Source organism: Trachemys scripta, chromosome 3 (assembly GCF_013100865.1).
Source record: "Trachemys scripta elegans isolate TJP31775 chromosome 3, CAS_Tse_1.0, whole genome shotgun sequence".
Classification (NCBI taxonomy): Eukaryota; Metazoa; Chordata; order Testudines; family Emydidae; genus Trachemys; species Trachemys scripta.
Window position 1 is genome coordinate 52,631,326 of NC_048300.1, and position 18,263 is coordinate 52,649,588.

An 18,263-nucleotide genomic window follows, 5' to 3' on the forward strand; every position below is an offset into this window, starting at 1 on the left:
TTAGGACAAAGACAGCATAGTGGGTTCATCCTACTTCCTAGTGGGCATTTCCCCCAGCTTGCGAAGCCACCACATAGGCGTGGTCGATGCACTCAGTGGTCTCTGAGATTGGAATAGCAGGGGTTATGGCAGGTCAGGAGTGAAGGGCATTGACCGACCTATGTGTGGGGAGCCCAGGGCTGGTTCAGCAGGCACTGCTGTGGGTCAGGATGGAGATGCATTAGAGGAAAGGTGTCTTGGGTGTGCAGAAATGGAACTGTAGGTGGTGCTTCAGTGAGGATTGAGGTGCACCTCAGAGCTGGGTGGGGACCTAGTTCTGGAATACCGAGGGATGATGGGGGTGGAGGGGTGGGCAGTACTACAGGCCAGGATTGGAGGGTATTTTTTGAAAATATATTTTTTTCTTTTTAAAAATGTGACCCTTTGATAGAAATGTTTTAAAGGTCCAAGGGGTCCCTGACCCCCGTCCATTAGTGTCCTAGTTACCTGGCTCATTGCCTCCATCCTGTACACTGGGGTTAAGATACTGATCACGGAACTGTATGAAATGTTACTGCTGCCACCTTCAGGCAGGTGCTGGAAAGACAATCGGCCAATTCCCTGCCATGTTCTTTTACAGTGGTAAGTAATGTTATATAAAAAGTCTTTTCTTGCTTTGTTACTGGCAGGAATGGTCTTTGTGGTAATAAAATGTAAGTCTCGAGCAAATTAAGAATGACTGGCCCAAAATGAATCCGACTTCGCTCCCAGCACCATTCCACTCTGCATGTCACTTCCCATTTTTCACTGGGCAAAGCAGCTGTTCAGGCAGGTTTCTGGGTGTTCGGCAAATGTCAAAATAAAAGGAGCTCTCTGTGTGTGTGTGTGTGTGTGTGTGTGTGTGTGTGTGTGTGTGTGTCAGAGAGAGAGTGCATGCACATGTTACAAGACTGTGTTTACGACTACAAATGTGTAAGCACACGGTCTCTCGTTTTTACTTATAGAGCTATATCTAAAACCATTACCCATTTATTTCAACTGAATTACTTTTCTTAAAATGTAATTATCAAGCCTAAGGCATTTTTACAGTAAGAATCAATCGTAATCAGCTTACCTGAAAATTGGCTTTTGCTAATGCCACTATAATGAACCAGCGGATGGCGACGTTCCGCTTCCATCTGAAGCCCCTGACAGTTTTGCATGTTCTCCCAGTCTGCGGAGAGAGCTCTAAGGTGGGATGTTAAGCTATAACTTTGCATGAATCCACCTCAAAGGGAGAAGGATGTCCACCGCCTTCCTGCTAACCATTCAAACTAATGAGAGGTCAACATTGGTAGTTGTAGCCCCAAATAACTGGAATAAGTTTCCTTTTCCACTGAAATATTTTATTTGACTTTGAAGAACATTCTAAAGGGACAATGCGTGATTGACTTGCAGATATAATTTAGTTTGTGTGACAACAAGATCAGTAGAAATGCATTCATGAATTTTTGAAAATTCTAATTAAGAATTTGAGCATATGGGGTGGGGAGGTGGTTTAGAATATGGAGGTTTAGAGGTAAACATGCTCTTGAAATTTTTGCAACCCCAACAGTGCAGCATTGTGCTAGCCATGTGAGAGCCAGAAGGTGAAACTGACTAAAGTAAAAGTTGACTATAAATCAAATAGTAGCTATGCTTATAAGAAGAGCCTTTCTTTTCAGGATCTCAAAGCCCTTTGTACATGCTGGGTAAGATCATTATCCCTACTGTATAGATGTGGCCACTCGGGCACAGAGATTCTAAGTATGTCACTGAAAGCTAAAATCCCTGCAGTATTTCTCTCTGCTGAGAAACACAGAGAATGTTCATGGGGATTTTCTTGTAAGAATCTTTGCTTTGTAATGAGGATGAGGAGAATCCAATCTGGACATGAATTATGGCTTTCTAGATGTGTTCATGAGCAAGTTGCTCATGGTAAAATGTTAACATAATGACCAGACATAATCATTCCTCCTCAACATAAGTTTCATACACAGTATCCTCTGATTTCCTCTCCATCCTGGGTTTAAATCCTTTTGCCCTGTCTCGTGGACACCTTCCTGCAGTGAGCTCATCAGTGCCATTCTTTGGGTCAACCAGAAGGGTCACTAGAAAGCAACCTTGAGACACCCTCTCCTCAGCCTCTTGCTGGTTCAGCTGTCCAGAAATCAGAGCTGAGAAATGGACAGAGATCTCTCATTTCATAGTGCAGAGTAGAGCTGGTTGGGACATTTTCCATTAACTTTTTTTTTTTTTCTTGGTTGAAAACTCCAATTCATCAAAACCAAAATGGTTCATGAAACAGGGGCAGGTTCAGCGACTCTCCTGACTTGAAAAATGTTCAGACCAAAGGTTTCAAAATCATCGAAATGTTTCATTTTGACATTTTCAAAATTAAAACATCCAGGTTTCTGGTTTGAAAAAAAAAATTTGTTTAGAAATGTAAGCTACAGAGACTGAAAAAAAAAAAGGTTAAACAAAAAGAAAAAGGTGAAATCAAAATGAAATATGACAAAATGTTTCCACTGACCCCAAATGAAAAAAACATTTTTGGGGTTGTATTTGTCAGATTTTGATTTTTCGTCCTCATTTGTGATAGGAAAAATGTTGAATGCTTCAAAAAAAATATTCATGGGAAGGGGAAAAAAAATTCCCGATCATTCCTAGTGCAGAGCACTAACCTCTGGGGTCACTTATTTGGCTTTCTGTTCTGTATTGGTTGGATTCTTGTATTAAGGATTTCTCAATCAGTTTCAAAAGTTCATCATGCTGGGAAAAGAGGAGGTAGAAAAGCTTCCAGCAAAAAGGTGTGCTGTTTGAGGGGAAGGGTGATCTTGGGGTTCAGACACAAGTCTGGGTGTCAGAGCTCTGTGCACTGGCTTTGGACAAGCCACTTAGGGATCAGTCTTGCTCCCATTGTAGTGATTGAGAGTTTTGCCATTGACTTAATCGGGAGCAGGACTGGGACTTTGTGATGGGGTCTCCAAGGTGCAACCTGGACTGTGGGACCGCTAAGCTCTCTGTCCCACCAACCTGGGCTGCCTCTCACACTGTGATGCTGATGCCAAGGTACAAGCCTATGATAGGCACTGCACTTACACAGCCATCCACAGGCAGGGACATGCCCAACTGAGTTACATGAATGATCTCCCAGCCTCTCATGAACTATCAATAGAGAAGCTCCAGACGATTCCCTTCAGCTCCAGCTCTATGCCCCAGAACCGTACCGTCTTGCCCTGATCAGAAGCCTAGCCAATGTAAATTCATTACCTAGTTTGCCACTCCGACAAAAGGTTAATGCACGTGCAACAGCCCCTGTTAACATGAGCTGAGATTTCCTAAGCACTTCAACCAAAACACACGGTTTTAGGTAAAATATAAAACAGATTTATTAACTACAGAAAGAGAGAGTTTAAGTTATTATAAGTAGCAGGCATAGAGATCAAAATTGGTTATTTAAGAAACAACAATAAATTCTCAGTCTAATTCTAACTTAAACAGACAATGGACGATTTGAATCAAACAGTCCCATGTTAACAAATGGTACAGTTAGCTTATAGTTCCTCAGTACACAGACTGGACCCCCTTACAGCCTGGGACCAATCTTCTTAGTTCCAAATTTTTTCTTTCCAGATGATTTTCCAGGTGTTGAGATGGGGAGGGGAAGAAGCCAAGTGCCACTGCCTCTCTCTTTATACCTTCTTCCAGCTGCTAGAAAGATCCTAGCTGTGAGGTGGGGTCAGGCAGCTCCACTGCATATGTGCTTTCTCTGAGAAGTCTCTGGGATAGTTGATTCTTCTTGATGGGCCATTAATGCTGTCTGGCCCCTTCTTTGTTGCAACTGAAAGGCTGGCTGTGGGCATCTCCCAACCTCACAGCATATTTCAGTAGCATATTTAGCAGTACTTCATAACTTCACATACAATGATAGCACATACAATCTAACAGGATATTAATGTGCAAAAAATCAAGACTTTCAAAATTATATTACAAAATATATCTTGATTATATGGCAGTGGTGAATATAGGGGTTCCAGGGTGCTACCTTGAGGTACAGAGTGTCGGTCTTTAATCTCTTGTGCCTCGGTTTCTCCATCTACCATATGGGAATAACAATATTTACTGACCTGACATAGGTGTTAGAATGCTTAATTCATCAATGTCCATACAAGTGCTTTGAGATTCTCGGATAGACAATGTCATAGCAATGCCAAGAACTACTATTCTGATGTATAAAGCCTGAGTCCCCAATATGGCCGAGCAGATGACTTTCAGTGCTCAGCTCCTTTGTCCTGTGACTGCTCCAGAACATAGCTCCTATTTGTTAGGACTGATTTCTAAAACAAAATCTTTTCCCAGAGTGAGAGAGCAAGCCTGCATGTGCTAAGACGCATTTGTCTGCATGGCTGTGAAGAGCGATTTGATCTGGTGAGGGAAAAAGCTTGAAGTTTGAGCTATAATTGGAGTTTGGGATTTTTGAAAAGAAAAAGGAAGATAAGAGACCAGTCAAAGCTGTCAAAATCTCATCCTCCTGTAGATATTTTTGTCCCTAACTGTTTGTATAATCTCTTTTCCTATAACAAGATGTTAATTAAATCGCTAGTACCAAATATTTAACATCATTTCATTCTTTTTTTAACCCTACCCCTCCTTTGACAAAAGCAGTGCTGAATGGTAATTTTGCGGATTTATGATATGTAGTGTTTTTCTGTATGTTTTAACTGGCTGGCTTTGTTTTGTCTATTCTTTAAACTGCTTGCTTGTGGCTTAACTTTTGAAATTCAATAAAAATAATTGAAAGGAGGAAAGGTGGGGGAAATTAATTGATGAATTTCTAAAAGAAAGATGGAGTTTTGTACTCAGCTAGAGATTCTTGAGCCAAGTTTGGTATAAAACCCACCCACAGCCTATGCAGTCCGGGTTTCTTTGTGAGGGAATTTAGAACTAGTGAAAGATGCTGGCTTGACTGCCTTGGAGACTAAGTCCTCTGTTCATAATAGGGGAAGCATAAGCTTCCCCCCACACCACGCTGGCAGTGTACCCTCAACCTTGTCCTCCAGGGATGAGCGGATGCTTCCATTCAACCCTTAGCCTTTCTGAAAAGACAGCCAACAAGGGTGAGGTTTGCTCTTGTGATATGGACACCAGTCCACCAGAAACTGGATTGACATCAGGAGTTCCAGCCAGTGAACACAGATAAGAATTTGGCCCTCCCCTTGTCTTGTCTGTCCTATGGATCAGTAGAGGACTCCAGACCTCAGTGGCAAACCAGCTTCCTCACATCTTTGCCCATAATACAGGATTTCCCACCACACTGCTCCTGAGGTGGCTTCTGAGGAGAAGTTACACCAAGTCAAAAGTCATGGGTTGTTTTGTTCCTTGTTCTTAGGATCCAACCCGCGTGGTCAGTCCAGTTATCGACATCATCAACTTGGACACTTTTGCCTACGTGGCTGCTTCCTCGGACCTGAGAGGAGGTGAGTGTGTGTTGTGCTCACTCTCTGTTGGGTGATGCTGATCTGTCAGGCACTATGCTCAGCAGACACTGGCGGAGGGAAGTGGAGAAGAAGTGACTCAGTGTGAAGGAGGCACTGAGTCGGAGCTCCCTACTGTAAGGATTATTTATAACGCTCTGTATACACAGCTGGTTTGTGCAAGGCATGCTAAAAATACCGTTTCCCCCTCTATCGGTTTGCAAGGCTAGATTGGCCTTCGTACCACTGACTTGAGGGAATGAAGTTCCTTACTAGGGTGCTGTGGCCATGCTGGGGAAGTATTCCATCTAAACTAACCCCTAGTAGCAGAGAAAACCAGGTGTCATTGAAGGGGAGGGATATAGAGGGATAGTATTGCTATGCATAGCTCCACAGCTATAATTTGGTTTGTTAGCTGAAGTTCCCTTCTGAGCTTTGCACATTTCTGGTTGCCTGATTTTCCCACTGAGTCACTCCAGATATATGTCAGTGTAAAACCAAAGTGACACAGTGAAGAATCAGGCACTGAAATATGACTTCCCTCTGCTAAATGGCAAAATGACTCGTCCTTCCTTGGAGAATGCTGTTCTCTGATTACTCTGAGAGAGAGAGAGAGAGAGTGGCTCCTCTCCTTGTTTTTGCATTGCATGTGCCCCTGGAGTTTTTTATTCATGTCCTTGGATTTCTCTAGAAAGTGCCAGCTAGTGCTCTGTGCAGGGACTATCTATCTACCAGGCTTTGTTGTCTGGTGGTTTTAACAGAGACAAATGGAAGCTATGATGAGACTAATGACAGATTAACAGGTTTGTGTGGGAGGAGAGGTGGCCCGTACTGAAGTCCAGTCTCTATAGCCTCTGCAGAAAGGGGTAACTGGGCTAGATGAACCATGAATGTATTCTGGTGTGGCAATTTATACAGTTCTATAAACAGAACCAAAGCCATTCTTCAAGTTCAGACAGGCTTGGCTCATTGCCTCTTTGCTACAATCTTTGATCCCTCTTCTCAAGATGGGGGCTCAGCAGATGAGGCAGCCTCTAGTTTGGACCTCACTGCAAACTTGCTGGTTCTCTGAGTTTCCTGTCTCTGGGACCCTTTCTGCTCTGCACCTCCCCGTCTAGAAGCCCCAGAACATGCAACATTTCCTACATGCGTAGAGAATGAACCAGGGTTGTGCAGTGAAGGAGGCTGTTGTTTGAGAGCCTCTGTTTCATTTGTTGCAGAGTTGAAAGGTGGGTAGTGAATGAGGCAGGGGACTGCAGAAAGGGAGGGGAGGGTCTCGGGGTTTAGGCAGTTGAATGCTGCTAGGAGAATTGGGTTCTATGCCCACCACAGAGTTCCTGTGTGATGCTGCACCAGACACTTAAAGTAGACTTCTCAGAGATGGTCACTACTTGGGTGTTCCTCAATTTTTGGGGCCTGTCTTGATTTGCAGATGTGTTGAGCACTCACAACTTCAACTGAAATTGATAAGATCTGTGCTTTGAACATTCAAAATGCGGTGTAATGCTGAGTACTCTGAAAAATCAGGCCCTACGTCTCTCCAACTGGCCCCCCAGAGTTAATGTACACTTTGGACCTTAGTGCCTCCATTTCTCATCTGTAAAATGAGGATAGAACATAGAATACCAGGGTTGGAAGGTCATATAGTCCAACCCCCTGCTCAAAGCAGGGCTAATCCCCAGACACATTTTTGCCCCAGATCCCTAAATGACCCTCCTCAAGGATTGAACTCACAACCCTGGGTTTAGCAGGCCAATGCTCAAACCACTGAGCTATCTCTCCTCCCTAATAGTATCACCCCATCATCCTATAGGGGGATTGTGAAGGTAAATTTGCTAATGCTTGTGAACCCCTCCAGTATTACAGTAATGAGCACCATACAAAAGCCCATGAGGAAATTAATAATAAATAAATAAGGCCAGGGGCCCACATGTTGAACGATGGTGGTAAAATGAAATATTAAATTGCTGATCATCAACTGAGCCCTGTCCATTCTGTTCACTGAATGAGGCAGGGCTCCTGTGAAGACAATAGTGTGTGCTCATGTAGTTAAAGACTGTATCCTAATGCATATGCATAAGGGTGCTGAATTAAGGCTGTACAGGCCACCTTTCTTCTGGCACTTCCTGACTTTTGAGTGCTGGACATTGCAATGTAACTTTCCTTTAATGTAGTTTATTGTTTGTAATATTTAAATGTGTTAGACACTGGAATCGTCTCCTAAGAGAACTGGCTGCAGCCCCATTGTCTGAGTCATTTGAAACTGGAGAATCAGAAACAATTCTGTGCTGATTAGGGGATGGGTTTGGTGGTCTCCTAGTTTGTGTCCATCTCCAAGTTCACCATGGTCCTTCTCTACTTTGTTTGTAGGGTTTGATTGGAGTCTACATTTCAAATGGGAACAGCTTTCCCCAGAGCAGAAAGCCAAACGAATTGACCCCACAGAACCCATTAAGTAAGTAGCATGGCAGCGAAGGGGGGAAAACTGGGGTGAATGGAGGGCTTTCTCCTGTGGAAGTTGGTGCCAGCTAGGCACCATCCAGCGTCTTGTCTGATTTTGCCCTTTTCACTTGCAGGGAAATTTGCACATTAAGGAGTAGATTCAAAGACCATTGAAGTCTACGGGAGTCTTTCCATTGACTTCACCAGCTGTGAATATGACCCTGACTGGAGATATTGCCCAATTCTGTAGATACAGCACATGGTTCTATTTAGCTGGTCCAGAAGGAAATCTAAGTACCTAATTAGGGACCTGGTTTAACACATATGGCCACCATGGAGGAGATGGATATGTACTCCCACCCGTCCCATAACAGTCCTGAGTGTGATGGATCTGTCCTGAGTTCCAGTTTACTTTGGGTTTTACAACACAGGGTCACTATTATTATTATTATTATTGTAATAAGGTAGGGCTTAAGGGCTCCACATGTTTCCCTCCTCCCCAAAAGGCTAAGTAAAAATAGGCGAAGGCTCCTAATTCATCCAGCCTTCTCCCCTCAACAAAGACTCTTACTTTACTTTTCACAACTCATATTTTACCCAAAAACAAGAGGAATCCTTGAAAAAGGGTGAAACCCTTGATGAAAGCAGGTGATCCAGATCACACCTTCCCAACCAGCCTTGCCCTTCTAAGCTGCCTAAGGGGTGGACAGCAAGTCTGAAGGTAATAGGAAGTGAGTGATGAATCTCAGGAGAGTTAATCAAACCAGGAAGAGAAAAAATCTGTCCTCATTCCTTGGGCTGGAGGGAGTGCCTCACCTTACTCATTATCACCCTTTGTTGCTGGCTAAGGTATAGTGTTGGCTGGTATTTTGTCTGGTCCTTGAACAGAAGTATTGTTGTTGTGATGTGCAGCGTGGAATAAGGAATGTGGTAGTGAAAGCTCAGAGGTCCAGAAATGATGCAGAGGACACACACCATGGGGAACCAAATCTTGTTACTTCTTACCCTGGTTCTTGTAACGAGCTCATGTTCATCTCCCCATGCCCCATCTCATTTCTGTGATTGTCCTGCCTTGCAAAAACAATTGGAGCCCCCTCGCGGTGCAGCGAGACATGAGACCTGAGACAAATCCAATGCCTCTTAATAGTACATGTTTGCAGGACTTGGCACAGGCTCGTAGAAATGGGGCCTGCCCCATCAAATGGGTGGTACTCCTAAAATGATTCTCCTCTCTCTCTCCAACCCCTCCACATGACTTCTTTTTGATACCCTCAGCTAATCTGGAAGGCAAAAAGTAGCCCTGTTTTGAAATAAAAATCAAACCAGGGGTTCTCAAACTTTTCTTGCTGGGACCCCCTTTGAAAATATTTCAAGCTGTGACGACCCCCCCCTAAAAAGGGACAAACTCCCCACCACCACCACTCCACCCTTACTTCTGCGCTGGTGATGGTGGTGCCTTCATAGCTGGGCACCCAGCCAGCAGCCGCTGCTCTTGCAACCTCCCCTACAATAGTCTTCTGACCCCCTTTTGGGTTGGGACCCCCAGTTTGAGAAACCCTGGATCAAACTCACAGGGATGGCTTTTAAAAATCCCCTGTTGAATAGGCAGAGGTTTCCTCTCCCTGTTGCAATGGTGCTCCTAATAAGATACGTCACAAAGGCCGTTTAGGTCATGTCATGTAAATAATCTCCAAGTGCTAAGTGCATTTTTGGTTCTGAAGCCTACAATTAAGGCTGTGAACTCTGGGCTTGTAGGAGTTGAGCTAATGGGTGCATTAGCCTGATTTTAAGAGCCAGGCAGTTTATGATTGGCAGAAAAATACCAAGCCAACGAGTTAAATGGCTCTGCCATGTTGAGACGTGTGTCCTTGTTTCGAGGTAATAGGAAGATTCACAGATATATCCATCTGAGAGCAGAATAGGGAGAGAAAGGAGGTGGCTTATTGTGCATCTCGGGTTCTGCTCTAATGTTTGAGTAAGAGCTTGTCCCCTCTTCCCTTTGTATCTCTGCAGGACTCCGATCATTGCAGGAGGGCTCTTTGTGATCGACAAAGCCTGGTTCAACCACCTGGGGAAGTACGACACTGCCATGGATATCTGGGGTGGGGAGAACTTTGGTGAGTCTCTGTTGTTGCAGGGACATGTGGATCTTCATCCTCCCAACAGATGGGGCTGGGTCTTCCTCTCAAGTATGGCCGGCGGGTATCATGGGCCAGGGGAGGCTAAGCCTCCCGAAACAGCCAGGCATGGCCCACCCATGCTCCACCCTGAGGCCCCCTTCTGCATCCCAGTCTTCCTCCGTGGCCCCAGACCAGGCAGCTCCTCTTCCCACCCTTGCTCAGCCTCTCCCCCGAAATGGGCTGGGGCTGGGGCTAGGGCAAGCTGGCTGGTGGTCTAGGACTTGGGGCATCTGGGGCAGGTGCTCGGACCAGCTGGCTGGGCTGGGGCCGGCTGGTGTTCCAGGGCTGGGGCCACGTGGGGCTGGGGCGGGCTGGTGCTCCAGAGTTGGGGTGGGACTCCCCTGGCTGTGGTGGGGGATTCTGGTAGGGGAAGAGGGCAGAAGGGGCAAGGTAGAGGAGGAAGTGGTAGGGCCTGGGGCTAGCTTCTCTGAACGGGGGCAGGGGGTGTTTCCCACGTGCCACCCATGCTCTCAAGTAGTGTCTGACTAATGCTGGGTTCACTCCAAATGTTCTGAATGGTTTCCCTAGTTATTTTCATCTGTATCCTGGGCAAGTATGGGAGCCTTTCAATGTCTCAAAGTGTTCCAACACTGAAAGGGCTGCCATTATTGGTCTATAGTAGTCCATCTCCTCCATGGTGATAGATACAATGTTGCTAAATACGCTAAACCAAAGATTCTCAACCTGGTGGTTGTGAACATGTTACTGGGGAACTGCTAGTAATCTCCCATTCTTACTTTTTTCTATAAAACATCCAACTATGTTTCTAGCTCTTACGTTCAGACATAATCTTAAGTATCACAGGGGTAGCCGTGTTAGTCTGGATCTGTAAAAAGCAACAGAGAGTCCTGTGGCACCTTTAAGACTAACAGATGTATTGGAGCATAAGCTTTCATGGGTGAATGCCCACTTCGTCGGATGCATGTGACATAATCTTGAAAATGTGAATGAATGCATCAATACCTGCCTGAATTTGCAGCGTGCCTGAAATAGTAGTTCAGGCATTCTTGAAGGGGGGGTGAGGGGTGTTGCAAACAGCTTAGGTACAAGTGATCATGACTTGAAAACATTTATAATGTGCAAGCAGCATAAAGTGCAGATCAGTAATATATATAGAGTGCTTTAATGAGGCCAGTTTCACAAAGCTGAAAACAATTATGAGCCAAATCAGCTGGGATGAAGAATTTATCAGAAAAATGTGAATGATAATTTGGAATCATTTAAGAACACCTTACTAGAGGCCTCAAAAGCCACAATCAAGGAAGAAGGTTTTACTGGTTAAAAGACCAAACTGGTTTAGAGGGGAAGTGAAGGCATCTGTAAAAAACTAAAATAATAATATATAACAAATTGAAGAAAGGGGAAGTTGATAGTAATGAATATAAATCAGAAGTTCAGCATTGTAGAAAATTGATAAGGGAAGCCAAGGGGTACAAGGAGGCATATATGGCCAGTGGAGTTAAGGACAATAAGGAGATATTTTTAAATATATTAAGAACAAAAAGAATCCTGGCAATGGTATTGGTCTGCTAATAGATGGAAATGATAGAATTATCAATAATAATGCAGAAAAGGCAGAATCATTCAATAACTATTTCTGCTCTGTATTTGAGGCAAAACAGATGACATAGTTTCATCATATAGTGATGATCACACACTTTCCATTCCATTAGTGTCTCTGGAGAATGTTAACAGCAGCTACTAAAATTAGACATTTGCAAATCATCAGTCCAGTTAATTTCTATTCAAGAGTTTTAAAAGAGCTAGCTGAGAAGCTTGCTGGATTGTTAATGTTGATTTTCGAGAACTCTTGGAGCAATGTGAAAGTTTTAGAAGACTGAAAGAAAGCTAACGTTGTGCCAATTTTTTAAAAGAGTAAATGGGATGACCTGGGTAATTATAAGCCTGTTAGTCATCCCAGGCAAGATAATAAAGCAACTGATACAGGACTTAATTAATAGAATTAAAAGACTTAAAGGAGGGTAATATAATTCATTCAAATCAATGTGGGTTTATGGAAAATGGATCCTGTCAAACTAAATCGGTATCTTTTTTTAATGAGATTACAAGTTTTGTTGATAAAAATGGTAATAGTGTTGATGTAACTGACTTGATACTGCACAACATTTTGATTTAAAAATCTAGAACAATAAAAAATTAACATGGCACACATTAAATGGATTAAAAACTGGCTAACTGATAGGTCTCAAAATATAATTGTAAATGGGGAATCATTATTCTAGTGAGGTCCCACAAGGATCACTTCTTTTCTAGCACTATTTAACATTTTTTTAATGATCTGGAAAAAGACATTAAATCATGACTGATAAAGTTTGCCAATGACACAGAAATTGAGATAGTGGTAAAATCAAAGAGGACAGGTCATTGATTCATAGTGATCTGGATCACTTGGGAAACTGGGTGCAAGCAAACAATGTGTGTTTCTAATAGAGCTAAATGTAAATCTGTATATCTAGGAACAAAGATTTTAGGCCTTACTTACAGGATGGGGGACTCTATCCTGGGAAGCAATGCCTCTGAAAAAGATTAAGGGGTCATGGTGGAGATTCAGCTGAACATGAGCTCCCAGTGCGATGCAGTGGCCAAAACAGCGATCCTGGGATGCATAAATGGGAATCTTGAGTAGGAGCAAAGAGATTATTTTACCTCTGTATTTGGCATTGGTGTGACCGTTGCAGGAATACTGTGTCCAGTTCTATGTCCACGATTCAAAAAAGATGTTAATAAATTGGAGAGGGTTCAAAGAAGAGCCACAAGAATGATTAAAGGATTAGAAAACATGCTGTATAGTGATAGTCAAGAATCTCAATCTATTTACCTTAAGAAAGAAAAGGTAAGGGGTTGCTTTATTACAGGCTATCAGTGTCTACATGGGGCACAAATGTTTAATAATGGGCTCCTCAGTCTAGCAGAGAAATGTAAAATGTCAGCCAATGGCTGGAAGTTGAAGCTAGACCAATTCAAACTGGAAATAAGAGGTACTCTTTTAAACTAATCAGTGGAACAATTTACTGAACATCATGGTGGATTCTCCCTCACTGCCAGCTTTTGAGTCAAGATGGGATGTTTGTCTAAAAGCTCTGCTCTAGGAATTATTTCGGGGAAGTTCTATGGCCTGTGTCATACAGGAGGTCAGACTAGATGATCACAGTGGTCCCTTCTGGCCTTCGAATCTATGAATCTATGAAAAAATAATCATCAGAAGGCTGTGACAACCCTACCATGCCTATACTGCTAAATCGGAGAGAGGTTCCCAGCTAGACCTTGGCTAGATGGAAGAGAGGTCCCAGCATGGAAAAGGTTGAGCACACCTCCCCTATATAGTTCGATGGCAAGTGGATTTGGGGCCCTGTGCTTCTAGTCATCTAAATCCACCTCTGCCCTCTGTGTTCACACCTGTCCGTTGGGGAGCTCCTAGCTCGGAGCCTCGATGGAGAGGTTAAATAGGTGATTATACTGTCCCTGCTCACCATGTCAGACAGACAGATCAGGCTGGGCTTGTTTCTGTTTGCAGCTGTAACGATGCTGCAGATCGGATCGGGTAGGCTTGCAGTCGTGAAAGAAGAATGAGGCACTTGATGATAGGGAGACAGATCTTAAGCTGGTTTTAATACTTCAGCACCTCTGGGGACTGTGGCTAACAACGAAAAAAAATCCTGTCTTAACAGATGTAGCAACGCTGTCAGGGATCCATAGGAACAGATGCTCGTGTTTTACAATAATCCCATCCATTGTCTAGTGCTATTGTTGTCTTCCATACACTATTTCTCTAAAGTATTTTATTTCTTTCTCGCCATGTAAAGTGTGTGCGTGAGAGAGAATTTCTTGCCAGTGGTCTGACCTGCAGCATCTGCTCTTGTTTGCACTGCTGTCTGAAGAAATTCATCACAAAAAGCCGCAGTGAGCCTTTTTCTCCCTCTTGGATTAATCGTCTAAAACATGGCTTTGCAAAGAAAACTAAGCATAAATGTAGGACGTGCCATGCTGGATCAGACGTGGTCCATCTAGTCCGGTATCCTCATTCCAGGAAGGGACCAAAATGGACAGTTATAGAATAGCCTGCCCATAGGAAAAGTTTCTTTCTAACCCGTCAGTTAGCAGTTGGCTTACACCCTGAAGCATGAGGGTTTATACCCCTTATACATTGTTCTAACCTATGTTATGTCGCTGGTTGTTTTCATTATTAACAAATTTCCCTTTGAGGCTGGCCCTGATCATGTAGTGTTCTTACCTTCCCAGTATCAGAGGGCAGCCATGGTCATGGAGTCCCAGGCAGCATTTAACCAAGGTTCAAACTGTAATAGACCCAAGTTTTGCTAGCCATGGGGCTTGCCCATCCCATTGGTAGAATAAGCTAGTCAAGAGTTGTAGGGGTCCCATGAAGTGCAAAAACGAGTGACATTGGCCAAGCCTGGATTATGATTATGGAGGCTGGAGGAGACACTCTTTTTGGAAGGCCCTGGACTGGCAGGAGACCTGGGTTTGGTTCCCAATTCTACCACAACCCGCAGCGTGACCTTGGATTACAAGCCACTTCATCTCGCTGGGCCTCCTGTAAGCTCTTTGAGGCAGAGAATGTCTCTGACTGTGTGTATATACAGGTCCTAGCACACAGGGGCCTTGATCTTGGTTGCAGCTTCTGGGCACTGGTGTAATAGCAGCAATAATCATCTCTTTGGTATCCTCCACCAGCAGAGTTCCTGAGGGTAGACAGGGTGGAAACCCCACCTGGACCACAGTGAGTCTCCCTGGCCCAGAGAGGGAAAGTTGGCTTCTCCCTGCGGCAACGATGATGTAACTGACCCTTCGTAACAGGCAATGACTGCTCGTTCAGCGAGCTGGGAGCACTCCGACACAAGGTAGCTGAGAAGCAGGATGACAGCTTGTGTGTAAAAAGGAAAGCAATATGACACAAAACGGACCAAAGAAGTTAACATAGTGACAGCAAAGCAGTGTACTTGTGCCTCAAGCTACGTGAGGTTAGCTCCTGCTCTCACCTTGGTACAGCCCCACTGAGGGAGGTCAGAACATGCCCCTCAGTGTCCTAGTCACAGAGCTGCTCACCTTCCAGCTGTGACAGAGCAGAATCTCCCCTGTGCCAAGCACTCATGGGGCCGGATTTTGCTCTCACTTGCGCCAGAGCAACTCCATTGGCTTCAGGGTAAGTGGACTGGGAAATCGGGATCTTGTGGTGCATTCTGCAGGACTGGAATGACTGATCGTTCCTTTCATTATATTTGCAGTGAAATACATTTCAGCCCTTTGGTGATTTACTCTTCTTCCTAATTAGATAGGCCACTGGGAATCCGATGTAGCACTGCAGCGGGGTTTTTTTGTTTTTGTTTTTTTCCCACCAACATTAACAACTGAGCTCCACTGCTTTATGGCAGTGCGATTGCCAGCCAGAGGGGACTGCCAGACTCTATCGAAAACAAAAGCAAGTTGGAATCTGCATTCAGATTAGAGGGAGGGCTTTGGGGATGTTGTCAATGCCCAAACTGGTTTGAAACTTCATCTTGAGCTCTTTGTCAGTGAATGTACCGCAGCTGGTGCCAAGCTGCCGAGCGTCAGCCTGCAGATTGAAGTTGCTTCATCCCACTCCAGCATACCTCAAACCTGACCTGCAGGGACCATGGCTAGGACTGTGGCAGGGGTGGTTAGTCCCCCTGGCCATTCACTTTCTGTGCCAAGAGTGCCAGCAGAGATGCTAAATGGGATGTGGACACTTAACTGGTAATATTACAGTGAGACTTATTTCATGTAGACCACTGAACATCCTTTGGATAGTGGTAACGTTCATTGAGTACCAACCCTGAATAGATTCAGGCTGGAGACCTAGCAAAGAACGGCTTGGTAGCCCATTAGCAATCCCTTCCACCACCCAGTCCACCCTCTGCTTTGCTATCTCCTTTTGTCTGCTGTCTTTCCCACTCTGCAGACATTGCAGTTCCCCTTGTCAGGCCTTGGTTCCATGTGCCATGTAACTCAGGTGTGCAGAGTTGTAGCTGCGTCAAGAGGGTGGCAAACGGTGACAGGAAAAATAGGAGGGAGTCGTGGTACAAACAGAAGAGTGTTCCCCTGTCAGGACAGAGCCCTGCGTGGCTGAGCTGGAGATACTTTAGAGTCTGACACTTTCTGTTACACACCAGCTTCCTGAAACGTGTTTAACAGAACATGGATGGATTTTAGTAGTAACAGAGGCAAAAATAACAATACACCAGGGATTGGCTTTAAACTCCAGAAATGTTTTTTAGGTTTAGGGACAGATCTAGGTACCAGGGCATCTGGCTTCTATTCCTGGCTCTGTGTGACTTGGATACATGCTTTAACCTTGCAGTGCCTCAGTTTCCCCATCTGTTAAATGAGCATAAAACCACCTCCCTCGGGGGGGTTGTGAGCATTACTTATTACAGTAGCACTCTCAGATCCTTGGAGGGAAGGAGATCTAGATAACGCCAAGTATTATTTCCATACCCAGTAAGCTGGGAAGAAATGAAGGCTTTGAATTGCCCCTGCTGGGATTAGGCCCGTTATCTGCAAGGCTCCTAGATGTTTGGAAGTTGATTCTTTGCTTACAGAGCGTCTCCTGCAGCATGAGTACTATGCTTTCAGTGCTTTGAAATGACATTGTCCTTCCTCTTCATTGTGCCTGAAGACACAAGCAAGCAGGGAGTTGAAATATACAGCCCCCCTTCTCGCTAAACCCTTCAGAGAACCATAGTCCGTGGCGGGCTGAACAGAAAGGGGAGGGAAGAGGGATGAATGGGGCAGCTGCTTGGGCTAACTGCATTCATCAGTGCCCCCTTCTGATTGCAGCGATACTCAGCACGCGACACAGAGGTAAATGAAGAACAGCACTCGGGTGTGAAGAGAGCTGAATGTAACAGCTTAGAGCCTCCAAACCCCTCACTGATCTCATTTCCTTTCTCTTGCGATGAAGGTGGCTCCCAATATAGCACTAAGACATGGCACAAGGGCACGTTTTATTGGCCCATTAATACCCGCCTTGGGCGAGTTGTGAGGCTCCGCTCCTCGCTGGCACTTTCTCCTCAATAAATGCCGCAGCAAAAGGGGAAGGGGTGGGGGGAGTGGCAGCAGGGAGGGGACCTCTGAAAGGAGGCACTCACATCTGTTCCGCCTGCTGTGCTTCCTCTCCCAACCTATGGCAGCACCTCCTGCTGGGGCCTTGTCGTTAGAGATGGGCTCAAGCCATGAAATTTGGATCCAGATGTCAAGCATCCCAAAGTCAAGACAGCTTTGCAGCTAGTTTAGTTTCTCCTGTGTTTTCCCAGAGAGAAGCTGCGGTGTGTGGTGAGGGCTGGGAACAGCTGTGTCTGGACAACCCCCAAAGCAGTTCATATGTGGCTCATTGCTGTCACATGAGTGCTATGATCATGACTGGCTGTTTTGCCCTACCTGATAATATTATCACTGTACTTAAAGGGATACTCACCCAATTTTGCCCGCCAAATTTGAGTTTTATATATTAAAAAAATACCTTTTACAAAAGTTTAGTGATTGATACATTTCCATGAATTAGAACAAAAATTGTACAGTAACCATCCCAATGCCAAGTGAGAGGGCATACAGGAGGAGTCCCTCCCTATTAGGGAGCTCAACCCTCAAATGGAGAGAAAGCGGGAAAGCCTTTTCTGATGGTCTGAGACCCAGGGACATCTCGAGATCTGGTGCTGGCTCTGTCACTGACTTTCTATGTGGCCTTGGAGAAGTCACCTAACCTCTGTGCCTCAGTTTCCCCCATCAGATCAAAGAATCCTAGAATATCAGGGTTGGAAGGGACCTCAGGAGGTCATCTAGTCTAACCCCCTGCTCAAAGCAGGACCAATCCGCAACTAAATCATCCCAGCCAAGGCTTTGTCAAGCCTGACCTTAAAAACCTCTAAAGAAGGAGATTCCACCACCTCCCTAGGTAACCCATTCCAGTGCTTCGCCAACGAACTGATGTTAACGAACTGAGCATTCGAGGAGAGCAGCAGAAATTATCAGGGAAAATGTTAAGAGCCAAAGATTGTTTTGAGAGCTTGATAACCCTGTGACAAAGGTTGGGGACATAACCCTCCACATATACTTGCAGGGTGTTCACAGGGAGAGCGAAGAACCATTAGAGTGATGCATGAGGTGTAAC

General features: G+C 44.7%; 1 protein-coding gene across 1 annotated transcript in view; it reads left to right on the top strand.

Moving 5' to 3' along the window:
• GALNT14 (polypeptide N-acetylgalactosaminyltransferase 14) overlaps positions 1–18,263 on the top strand; it is a 191,483-nt gene that overhangs the window by 148,004 nt on the left and 25,216 nt on the right. Inside the window, exons 7-9 of the mRNA XM_034764736.1 lie at positions 5,390–5,477; positions 7,845–7,929; positions 9,930–10,033. Coding sequence (XP_034620627.1) covers positions 5,390–5,477; positions 7,845–7,929; positions 9,930–10,033 — 277 coding nt within the window. The remainder of the gene's footprint in view (positions 1–5,389; positions 5,478–7,844; positions 7,930–9,929; positions 10,034–18,263) is intronic.